The sequence below is a fragment of the Podarcis gaigeae genome, assembly GCF_964106915.1.
Source record: "Podarcis gaigeae genome assembly, chromosome: Z".
Lineage (NCBI taxonomy): Eukaryota > Metazoa > Chordata > Lepidosauria > Squamata > Lacertidae > Podarcis > Podarcis gaigeae.
Window position 1 is genome coordinate 41228912 of NC_139691.1, and position 12475 is coordinate 41241386.

At 43.6% G+C, this 12475-nt stretch overlaps 1 protein-coding gene across 6 annotated transcripts in view; it reads left to right on the plus strand.

The window, feature by feature from the left end:
- The window catches only part of IL1RAPL2 (interleukin 1 receptor accessory protein like 2), a 499644-nt gene that overhangs the window by 293843 nt on the left and 193326 nt on the right, over nucleotides 1-12475 (plus strand). For all 6 annotated transcript variants that reach the window (XM_083722871.1, XM_083722867.1, XM_083722868.1 and 3 more), the window contains one exon: nucleotides 1822-1975. In XM_083722871.1, coding sequence (XP_083578997.1) covers nucleotides 1822-1975 — 154 coding nt within the window. The remainder of the gene's footprint in view (nucleotides 1-1821; nucleotides 1976-12475) is intronic.

Here is a 12475-nt window from a genome sequence, read left to right on the forward strand (position 1 = left end):
AGGTGTAGCTACAATAACAAACATATCAATTATTCAAAAAGTTCGATGTTGGGTTTGCCAGCCGGTCCATAATTGATGGGCCAAAATGATAAAACTAAGTGCTTTGAAAGGTAACCAGATTGTGGGTCTGAAAAGCTGATAAACTACAGGTGACGACCATTTTAGGTGTGTCCAATTGATGTCCAGCCACCAATGCGCAAGTCCATTTGGAGCTAGATGGAGGCAAAGCAGGGGAGGAACCAGGGACGGGGCATAACGGGGCATAACAGGATGGGGCACACTTATAAGTGCTTTGCCAACACATGTGGGAGGCTGGGAATGAACCCTATACAGATACAAAAAAAGAAGAAGTGCCCATAAGGCCTGCCAATGTCAGGGCAGTTTGTGGATCGAGGGCCCGACCCCCAATATGTGAAATAAACACACAAGGACACACGATATAAGGTTAATGGGCAAGAAAAGGCCACAACTTTATTGATTACAGCAGTGAAAAGGTATTGGCTTAGGCATTGGATGACTATAGGAGGTGGGTTTATTCAACAGTAGGTGGAGCCTGTTGATGCTAATTCAACTATAGGCTCACCCCCTGATGTCACTGAGGGTCGTGCCATGGCCTCCCACCAAGCAGGCATCGGACGGAATACACAACCGCCAGATTCCTTTAACGGAATAACCCACGGTAGATATCATAGGCGATGGCCACACCTAGCCCTTGACACACATGAATCCAATGCCTAACCTACGACGACTGAGGAGGAGGTGGAGCTGGCCCCGCAGCATTAAGCTGCTAAACACGCCCCCTGGAGACACCTGGCTGGCTGCCTCCGGTGGGCGTGGGCACCAGCCAGGTGAGGAGGGGCAGGGGCTATGGCTCCTGGCCAGGAGGTGGAGCTCGGGCTCCGTCCACAACCACTCCCCTCTCTTCCAGGGAGGAGAGTCTTTAGGGGATGAACCTAAGAGCCTTCTGGATCAGGTCAATGACCCAACTAGTCCAGCATCCTCTTCTCACAGTGAACAACCGGATGCTTCTAGAATCATAGAATTATTAAATTTTATATATATATGGCTCCACCATATATATATATATATATATATATATATATATATATATATATAAAATATTTAATAATAGAATAATAATAGAATTAAATAATTAGAAATAATAATAATACTAATAATAATAGAATTAAATAATTAGAATAGAATTTAATAATAGAATTTAATAATAGAATTGTGCAGTTAGAAGGGATCTCAACGGTCATGTAGTCCAACCTCCTGCAATGCAGGAATCACAGCTGACAGATGACCATCTCTTTTTAAAACCCTTCAGTGAAGGAGAGTCCACCACCTTCTGCCTTTTCCATCCATTCTTACTGTCATAGAGTTCTTCCTAAGGTTTAGTTGCAATCTCCTTTCTTGTAACTTGAAGCCATTGGTTTCAGTCCTCTCCTCTAGAGCAGCAAAAAGCAAGCTGCCACATGACAGCCCTTCAGATATTTTGATATGATTTATCATATCTCCTCTCAGTCTCCTATTTTTCAGGCTAAACATACCCAACTCCCCCAACCGTTCCTCATAAGGCTTGGTTTCCAGACCCTTGATCATCTTGGTCATCATCCTCTGTACACATTCCAGGTTGTCGTTATCTTTATTAAACTATGGTGCCCAAAGCAGGACACAATACTCCAGGTGGGATCTGAGCAAGGCAGAAAAGAGTGCCCACTATTACTTTCCTTGATCTGGATGCTCTGTTTCATGCAACATTACTTTACCATGCCAAGTTAAGACTCTGTGGTTTTTTTTGTGTGTGTGTGTTTGCAGGAGTGTAAGCCAAAAATGTGGAGAAATCTAGTAGTTCAGAAAGAGAACACTCTACTAATACAAGATGTTCAGGAAGAAGATGGTGGGAATTATACTTGTGAGCTAAAATTTGAAGGAAAGCTGATACGACGAACAACTGAGTTCAAAGTTACAGGTAAGAATCTTTTGGGGTGAAATTGAAGGGAAAGAGCATGAAATGTAGGAGGTCAGAAAAATTGATGCTTAGAATGATTTTTTAGAACTTTTTTTTTAACCCTGCCTTATCTTACATTCTAAAGTGGCCCTACAGACATCAACAGAACATCAAACAAACAGACATAAACAGAACATCATACAATATATTTGCAGCCCATCTGCGCAAATCACCTGTGCAAAAGTACAAGGTAACTCAAAAGTCAGCTAGTAGAGCAGAAAATTACCGTTAGTTAGATAACCTCTCTGAAAGAGGTAGAGCTCATCAGGACACCTTTCACATAAAAATGCAGCCTGGGAATCCCTGCCCCTAACATTTGCAAATATTTTATCAACATAAGAACATAGCAAGAGCCGTGCTGGATAAGGCCAAAGGACCACCGGGTCCATAAGAACTAGCACTGGTGCATGTCCATATTTTGAAGGTGCTGATGTTGAAATTAAAAGTTCTCACTACTCATAAGGATTCCTGTTCAGCAAAACCCCTCCACTGTTGCTGCCCAATATTGCATATATCTGGGTTTTTTGTTTGTTTGTTGTTTGGCTCTCACAAGCAGTCTGATGCTGAATGTAGCTTATTATGGAGCTAACTCCAGTTTTTGGTGGAGCTTCGAGCACCAAGATCCCAGTGTGTTTTGGTGGGATCTCTGGCACTTGAATTCCCTATTCATTGATCCTTGTGTAAACAATCAGTGAGCCCTGAAAGACAGGAACGTGCAGGAAGCTGCCTTGTACCAAGTCTGAGGACTCCATTTCCAGAAGCTGCTGTTCCACCATTTTTTTGCACTTGGAAGAGACTGTACAGCATTTTGAGCTTGTTAAAGCATGTGCCTAAAGCTAATAAAACCATATGTGTTCATATGCAGTTTGGGGTGTCTCATTGGTGGGAAGTATTCAAATGTTATACTTGGCTCTTCATATCCAACCTACTGTGTTAGACTTAGGACCAATGAGAATGGTTCAAGTCTGCCTGAGCAGCTTCCCTTGGTAAACCACTGAGCAAGATCTTGTTTTTTTCACCTGTCTTCTGGGGTGTGTGGGGTGTGTGGGTGATTCATATGTGATCTGAAGGCATGTGACACACCCACCTTCCTATGTCTAGAGCAGGTGTTCCAATGATCCACCTTGGTTACTTTATTGAAATGCATAGCTTGTTTTCCCATCTACCTTCAGAAAACTACAAATGGAATACTGGTTCTTATGACATTGCTGCTGGGCAGGAAGTTTCCTTTGCCCCAACTTTCACTCTAGTTTTGCAGAAGACAGTGTCCCATCCCCATTGCTGCCTCTTGTTGGTCTTCTTTCAAATGCCAATTTAAACTGCCCGGTTACTTCTGAAATTTGTGTGTGCAACAATCAGTTGCTCTGGCCATGACAAATTATTCCACTCAATTACATCAATTGAATGCTTCTGCTTGAACTCCCTGTTCATTTAATCTCTCTTAAATCTCATTAATTCCCTAATTTTCAAATTGTGCCTGCTGTTATTGGGAGGGAATTTGCCGTGGTAGTTGTTCCGTATTGGATGCCCTTCTCAACTGGAGCAATCTGCCTGAATTTCATTTCAGCCAAAGACAAATGGTGTGGAAGTGCCACTTTCCAGTTTGGATGACACACCAAAACAAGCATATCTCCTTCAACCCCAGCATCTTTCTCATGCTGTTATATCAAAGTAAACTCCCCAGTCAGACTTAGATCAAAAGTAGGTACCTCCAGAATGGAGACCGGTGGACCCCATGAAGATTCTCATTAGCAGATAGCACCTAGACCAGGGGCCAGCAAACATTTGTCCACCGTCCCTCAGACCATGTGGTGGTCAGGACTTTTTTTTTTAAATGAACGAATTCCTGTGCCCCACAAACCCAGAGATGCATTTTAAATCAAAGGACACATTCTACTCATGTAAAAACATGCTGATTCCCAGACCATCTATGGGCCAGATTGAGAAGGCAATTGGGCCGCATCCAGCCCCTGGGCCTTAGGTTACCTACCCCTGACCTAGACAGACGAGGCACACAGATCACCTAGTCAGACTCTTCCATACTGAGATGCGAGGTATTATATATCCATTTAAATTATACTTCTTCCTGAGGGAGCCTAGGTCAGCAAATACACCAGTAATAAAGAGCACAATTTAGAAAGTATTCTAAAAACAGTCACAAACATTCTAAAAACAGTTTTAAAACATTCTCTTGAGCAGTAATTTGAGGAAAACACCCATCAGGCTTCACCTCATGAACCTGACTCACCCCAGCTTTCACCCACAGGACGCTGGAAGCCCTATGAGTTGACAGAATGTAATTGCATGCATTTGCTCTACCATATTTCTTATAAAGGTGCAAAATGCTTACCATTTTGATTTTTCTGAAAGAAAGCTGCTTCCATTACCAACAGAGAAATAGGTCAGGTGATGACAGATGGCAGAGAAACGACCATGGCATTCTTTGCAGCTGGGATTTGCACCATCCATATCTTATTTTCAAGTGCTATGTAGGATGTGCCCCCGCCCCCCAATATTTCACAGAGCTGTCTTTTGTGCAGATGGCAGCAATTTGCATGAAATTTGAATAAGCTAATTTATTGTCTAGGTGCAAAACTAGAAATGACTACTGTGAGTTAAAAAGAAATGCAATACATCTCACCACAGTGAGGAAGGTTGTGCTCTTGTGTCCTGTGCCCCTACTTAGTCTAGTGTCTAGATGCTCCCTGTTGGTGGGTAGCTTCAAGGCTGCCCCCACTCTCCCTACTGATAGTTTTTTATCTTGGCCAGGCAGCTCCTCAGATACAGGATTGTCCTTGGACAGATGACTATTCTCCCTGATGTAGGGGGCATGGCCACCTTAAATATCTCTTTTCTCTCACAAAAAGAATGGCTACCAAAGCCACATCCTCCCTAGCTCCCTCAACATCCCCAAAGCCTTCCTCCTACCCATCAGTTTGACATTAAATTGGCAAGAACAGCTTCCTATTAAGGGAAAATATTGAATGGGGAGTTTGAATTCAACTGTGGACCTCTTTGCTCTTCTTATGGAATAGATGCAGTTCAAATACTTTCAGCAACATTTTACCATCTTGGATAGGTAAAAGAAGGGTAGAGTGCAAGGGGAGGAGTGTGGTAGCATTGCACATACATGGTCAATGGTTATGCATGGTGGGAGTTGCAGTCCATAACATCTGGAGGGCATCACTTTGGCCACACATGAAGCAGAGGGTGGGTGAGGAAACAGTCGCCCTCCAGATGTTGCTGAGCTACTCATCCCATTGTTCCTGACAATTGGTCTTGCTGACTGAGGCTGATGGGAGATTCTCCTCCAGGGCTGGCCCACCTATGAGTCAAGGTGAGGCAACCAATCAAGCCTGGAATCTTTCAAAGCCCTACCTGGAGGTGCCAGGGACTGATCCTGACACCATAGAGTCAAGAAGCTGTACATCTTCTCCCTAAATTTCTCAAAAAAGGGGACATAGAGATTGTGATTTAGGACTAGTGCCAGAAACTAGAGACTGGTCCTGGTAAATATGGAAAGTTGGGATACGTGGTTTTATAGAGGAGTCATCGTGTGAAATATTCAGTGCTTTTTGCATTTAGATATGTTGTGGCGTTTCTCAGATCGTTTTTTTGTTTGTTTGTTTGTTTGTTTTTGTTTTTTAGTATAGTGCTGCTATTATATATGGGTTGGATCAAAATATTAAGGCTGCCTTCTCTGTGCCTGGGATTAAATGCCATTGAACTCAGTGGGATTCCAGATGTGGTATGTGTGTGAATGCCACAGGTGTATAAGGCAGGGTCAATTGTCTATACAAAGGTACTTCAGTTAAGAACCTAATTCGTTCCGGAGGTCCATTTTTAACCTGAAACTGTTCTTAACCTGAAGCACCACTTTAGCTAATGGGGCCTCCTGCTGCTGCCGTGCTGCCATTGTGCGATTTCTGTTCTCAACCTGAAGCAATGTTCTTAACCTGAGTACTATTTCTGGGTTAGTGGAGTCTGTAACCTGAAGCATCTGTAACCTGAAGCGTCTTTAACCGTAGGTACCACTGTATTTTTCTCATGTATGGGGAGTGCCTTCTGAACTGAAGCGCACATGTGCTGCAGCTGCATGCAATCACATCAGGTGGTTGTGAGTATGTGAAGAAGAGATGCCTGGTGAATTGTGGTCTTCTGAATATGTGAAGCAACTCCATTGAGAAACAATGTGAAATTGTGCAAGGCTATTCTATAGTTCTGTTTCTGGTATCAGAACTGTGACAGTATCACTTTTACTACCACTATTACTTTCTGCTTTTCCTGCAAGGAGCTCAAGGAGGCATACATGCATCTCTCCCTCTCCATGATATCCTCCCAACCACATAGGTTAGATGGGGAGATGGCAACTGGTCCAAAATCTCCCAGTGAGCTTCAAGGCTGAATGGGGATTTGAAGCCTGGTCTCCCAGATCGTAGTTCAGCATTCTAGCCACTACACCACACCAACTTTGCTTGATCTCACAAGCACTGTTTGGCGCTGAGTATGCCCAGGGGACGCGGGTGGCGCTGTGGGTTAAATCACAGAGCCTAGGACTTGCCAATCAGAAGGTTGGCGGTTCGAATCCCTGTGACGGGGTGAGCTCGTGTTGCTCGGTCCCTGCTCCTGCCAACCTAGCAGTTTGAAAGCACGTCAAAGTGCAAGTAGATAAATAGGTACCGCTCCGGCGGGAAGGTAAACGGCGTTTCTGTGCGCTGCTCTGTTTTTCCAGAAGTGGTTTAGTCATGCTGGCCTCATGACCCAGAAGCTGTACGCCGGCTCCCTCGGCCTATAGAGCGAGATGAGCATGCAACCCCAGAGTCAGTCACGACTGGACCTAATGGTCAGGGGTCCCTTTACCTTTACCTTATGCCCAGGTGAACCAGTCCCATAGAACTGGGATAGGGAACCTGTGGCTCTCTGGGTGCTGTTGAATCACATCTCCCATCATGCCTGATCATTGGCCATGGTGGTTGGGCTGATGAGAGTCCAACAACCCCTGGAGGTCCTCAGGTTCCCCATCCCTGCTATAGCAGAAGAAATGGAACCACTCCGCCATTCCCTATGCAACAGGCAGGTAGGTAGGCAAAGTTACCCATCTTCATCAAGATAATATACTGCCTGCAAAATGGGCAGGTAAATTAGCAGGGTAAGCAGTTGTGTTCATTTGCAGGTAATGATGGACTTCAAAACGAAGAGAGAGAAATATACAACCTCAGCATATCAAAGTTATTGAAAAGAAAATGTGTCAGTGTTCTGGATGATTCAATAAAAGCTGCTCTTTAATTTTTGGTACCCAAGTCAATAAAGATAAGAGATGTGCCTGTTGACTGAGTAGGAGCTGTTTGTATGCTCGTTGATGTGAAATGATTCCAAAAGACAAATGGAGGGGGGTATTATGCCAGATTTCCCTTAGAAGTACTGTAAAAGACGCAATGAGAAATGTAGCAATATGCTGCAGTCTATGAATTATATATCACCCAGCTACTCCGAGTGCTTTGCTTTACAGCTTCCCAAGCTGCCTGCCTGTATTGTGAACATGCAAAGTAATTAGAATGGCAAATAATGTTCTCTTTTATCATACTGTGATGGGTTCCTCCATCACTTTCTTTAGTCAACTTAATTCCCTTTCTCTCATGTCTTAAATCAGCAGATGATAGAGCTTTGCACAAATGGACTCTTACACAAATTCTCCACCCTGTTTGTGGGAAGGGTAAATTGCGGGGAGGTGTTCACTGAATTTCTCTAGGGCAAGGACAAAAGGTATAAATGATTCCTATGTTCTACCTCTAGCTGCTGGAAAAGTGAGGAGAATGATGTTGTGCTTATGGCCCGCTTGTGGGCTTCCTAGGGGAATTGGGTTGACTACTGTAAGTATAGGATGGATCCATCAGCTTCTTCTTATTTTCTCTGAGAAGCTTTTGGAGCTGAGGCTCACCATTACTGTTGCCAGCGGCACAGTATTATTTCTTTTGCCCTAATTTCTTTTTCAGTGGTGGCAGCCCAAGTGACATCTTTGCTAGAAAACCGGCCACCATTCTGCATCCTCCACAACACCCCAGACCTACTATTGTTCTGGGTCAGTATGGGTGGAAAATAGCAGTGCCCCCCCCCCAATAATGGTGGAGAATAGTGGAACAAAATTCTGAAAAAGTTATTTTCTTACTAGGGTGGGGGAAAGAAAATTTCGGAGGGGGGTGCTTCTGAAAAATGTCATCTCAGATGTAGTTTGTAACTTGGGTGGAATCTACACACATATAAAACATTTTGAAAATACATTGAATTTTCCATGAGGCTCAACATCAAGTGTCACATTGTATAGTGCACTTAAAATACACTTAAAACATTTTATTTGCAGCTGTATAGCTGAGTCCTTGGTGACTTAGTCACACACACAGGTTCAGCAGCTCCTGACAATGCAGCAGGTTAGACTTCCAGTTCGGCTCCTAAGACCTAATTTTCAGTGATATGATCAATCTCTTAAGTGGAGCATAGCAGCAGAGCCTCTGTGTAGTAGTGGGTGCCCTGCATGGACAGGACATTGGACTAGATGACCTTTGAGGTTCCTCCCAATTCTATGTTTCTAGGCTGCTCCACTGCAGACTACAGATAATTATGACTGAAAGTTGGATGCTCCTCAATATAAAGAAAAGCTCTGTACATATCATGTCAGGAAAAATAGGCTGGGTAAGAACTCTTCTCTCTGGCTTGCTAATTTTCTGTCTGCAGGGATGGCGATGATTTTGTATAAAGAGTATCCAGTCATGATAACCTCCCCCTGCAGTCTGAAGTATTATAGCCCAGAGCCAGGTTTACCATTTCAGTGAGAAGTAGATCTCACTTAGCCTAAACCTGGAGTCTGGCATATGAGATGTGACAGGATCAGAGCACTAGTTGGTATCGCTGCAGGCAACTGTTGTTTCCCCATGATCCTCCCCAACATGCAGATGCTAATAAATTACAGATGCTGGCTTTGTCCTTTGCAATTTTAAAGATGAAAGGACAGGTGAAAAACACACAAGCACATTTAATCTCCTTGAGTTGCGGGCATTTCTCAGGTGCTTTGCTGATATGCTTGGTTGACATGGATATGCTTTGTTCGTTCTGTATTTGCATGCTGGCGATGAATCACATCTATGTTTCTTGGGACATAGAAATGTGCCTTGAACATAGCCAGGGCTTTGGGTGCATCTAGTTCAGTACTGTCTACACCGCCTGGCAGTAACTCTCTGGGGTTGCAGGCAGGGAGTTTTCCCCAGCCCTGCCTGGAGATAGCATGGGATCAAAACTGGGACCTTGTGCATGCAAAGCAGTGCAGATGACCTTTTGCTATCTGACAGATGTGATCTGTAAACTTTCTGCAGTTTGGTGCAAATTCTGCTGCACCAATGGGAGCTGATGGGAGGCCAACCCCCACCTGGAAGGGCTCAGATTCCCCAACCCTGGACTACGGTATCTGCCACACCATAGGTGATGTCTTAATTGTTATACCTACTAAACAAGAAGGGATGGAAGCTAAAGGGAGTTGCAGGATGGGTCCTGGGTATGAACCAGGTAGGCAAGGAACCAGGAGAAGCTCAAGTGGCGAAAAAATAATCACATTCGTCATTATCAGCATCATCAGTGAATGTGAAATTGTGGATCATGAAGTGTTTTATAAGCATGAAGTAATCGGATTGGCTCTCCCCTCGCCCCTCAGATTATGCTCTTCATCTCACAGATTCAATAATTCATGCCCCAGGCCATTAAGATGATTGATTCTATAAGCTGATAGTACTCTGTATTTCCACTGGAAAAGAAAAATTTGATATAGGGTTGTGGGACTGCACAGGTACCTTAAAAAAGCTAGCAGGGCATGGAAGCTCCCCCATTCTACTGGCCAACCCTGTTCCCACATCCCCCTTACTAAATTTCCTTAACCAAGGCTTGCCCAGTCAAAGGGTTCCGAATTAATAGTATCCTCCTTCCTAGCTTTCATTTGTTCCAGTGGCTTAACCATGATGGCTGTTTCACCTTTATTGTTGGAAGCAGGAAATGCCTCTAAACACCAGTTGCTGTGAACCACAGGTGGGGAGAGTGCTCTTGCACTCAGCTCCTGCATCTGGTTGGCCACTGTCAGAACAGGATGCTGGACTAGGTGGGCATTTGCTCAGATCCAGCAGGGGTCTTCTTTGGTTCATTGCCCGTAAGTGCATCCTGGATCTGGCTCAAGGAAACTTTGGAGACTCTGCAGATAAATCCATTTCAATTAAGCGAGGTCTAGAAATATTGTAAATTGTTTTGTTGTTGTTGTCATTTAGTCGTTTAGTCGTGTCCGACTCTTCATGACCCCATGGACCAGAGCACACCAGGCACTCCTGTCTTCCACTGCCTCCTGCAGTTTAGTCAAACTCATGTTAGTAGCTTCAAGAACACTATCCAACCATCTTGTCCTCTGTCGTCCCCTTCTCCTTGTGCCCTCAATCTTTCCCAACATCAGGGTCTTTTCCAGGGAGTCTTCTCTTCTCATGAGGTGGCCAAAGTACTGGAAACTCAGCTTCAGGATCTGTCCTTCCAGTGAGCACTCAGGGCTGGTTTCCTTAATAATGGATAGGTTTGATCTTCTTGCAGTCCATGGGACTCTCAAGTGTCTCCTTCAGCGCCATAATTCAAAAGCATCAATTCTTCGGCGATCAGCTTTCTTTATGGTCCAGCTCTCCCTTCCATACATCACTACTGGGAAAACCACAGCTTTAACTATACAGACCTTTGAAAATTTTCCTTTTCCCTCCAAAGGAAATGGGTAGACATGTGATGAGGAAGAGAGGAAGGGAAATGAAAGAAAACATTTGATCTTCGATACCCTCTGAAGTTTCTGACTGGCTGCCATTTTTTTTATACCCCTATCAGCTCAGGATAGACTACTTAATATTTAAAACTATGCTACTTTCCCCAAACCTCTAAATAGCTTTATTTGCTTCCTTGCTCTGCCTGTGTTCTAGCTGCTACAGATGTTGCTGTCACATTTAATATAGAGTTTGTAAGGCTTAAATATTATACTGCTGTAGTGCGCAAGGTCCCCCCCCCCCCCGCTTCCCCTTGCAGTATGTCTTTGGCATAGGAAAAAAGAAGGCTTTGCTTATTAGGATGAGGCGTCTCTACTGCTAGGGCCACTGACACTGGTGTTTCATCTCTAGATGACAAAGAAGCCACAATAATTCATCTCCTTACATCTCAAGGTCATCAGGAGGGGAACCTTCACATGCTCCAGTCTCTGCATAGTACAGTAATGAAGCATTGGCAGCTTGTCATCCTGTTCAAATATCCCAATGTGGTTGGTGAGATACCCAAGCATTCCTAGACCAGTCTTTTCCCAACCTGGTGCAAAGCCCAGACATTTTAGGACAATGGGGCCTTATAAGCGCCAATCAATCTGGTGATTACATGCATGATGTTGTGGGTATTGAATAATAATTAATAGGAAAAGGATTCAAGTCCAACTTGATTTTTACCAACCAATATTTGCCTTTAGATATTGTTCTTACATAGATATCTTGTCATGTTGTAAGCTGCCTTGAGCATTGTTTTAACTATGGAAAGGCAGCATACAAATAAAATGATGATGATGATGATGATGATGATGATGATGATGATGATGATGATGAGATGGGGGAGAAATTCCATCCAATTTCCATTTAAATGCAAACCTATCTAGCCTGCGGTCATAGGTGCAGCAAGGGCCAGAAAGACACAGAAATAAACACAGGAGATTGGTATTTTGAGTTGAAATAGGCCACAAATTTTATTGGTTACGCATGCAAGTAGGGTATGGCCAATGCAGTGGGTATGAATCTGGTATGAAGCAGCCTGCCATAAGGAAGGGTGAGCATGAGCTGGGCTGCAACTGAGCAGCAGGCTCTGTTCCCTCGGAGCCCCAAGTGAGTGGGAACGTCCATTTTATAAAAACAATGCACAAACTGAAACATATCCATCCATCAAAATCCACACTTCTCTGAATTTTGAATTTCAATTCTCCAGCTAAGTAATGTGTACATATATTAGGGTAAAGCGTTCAGGAAAAAGGAATATATTGGCAGAAGTAATAAACATTGCATGAAAGGGATTGCTTTGCAAAAGAAGTGTTTATCTGGCAATATTGAATACAAAAAAAATGCATATTAGGAAAAATCTGCGCTAAAATAGCCCACAAACTGATGTGGAAATGTGGAGAACAGCACTGGGAAAGTGAGTAACGGAGGGATACTGAAATTGACAGGTTTGCCCATCCCTGTTGAGACTTGCGAGCATTGCTTCTTTTCTCTATGCTTGATTATTGTACAGTAATGACTGACAGCACAATGTGTTATGAACAAAACATAGGGGAAACACAGGCTTTTGGAATATGATTTACTTGTGAGTTTTCATTGGCTGCAATTGCCTCTGTGCTTTATGGTTTTGCTGGGGATGTATTTTAAAATTGTT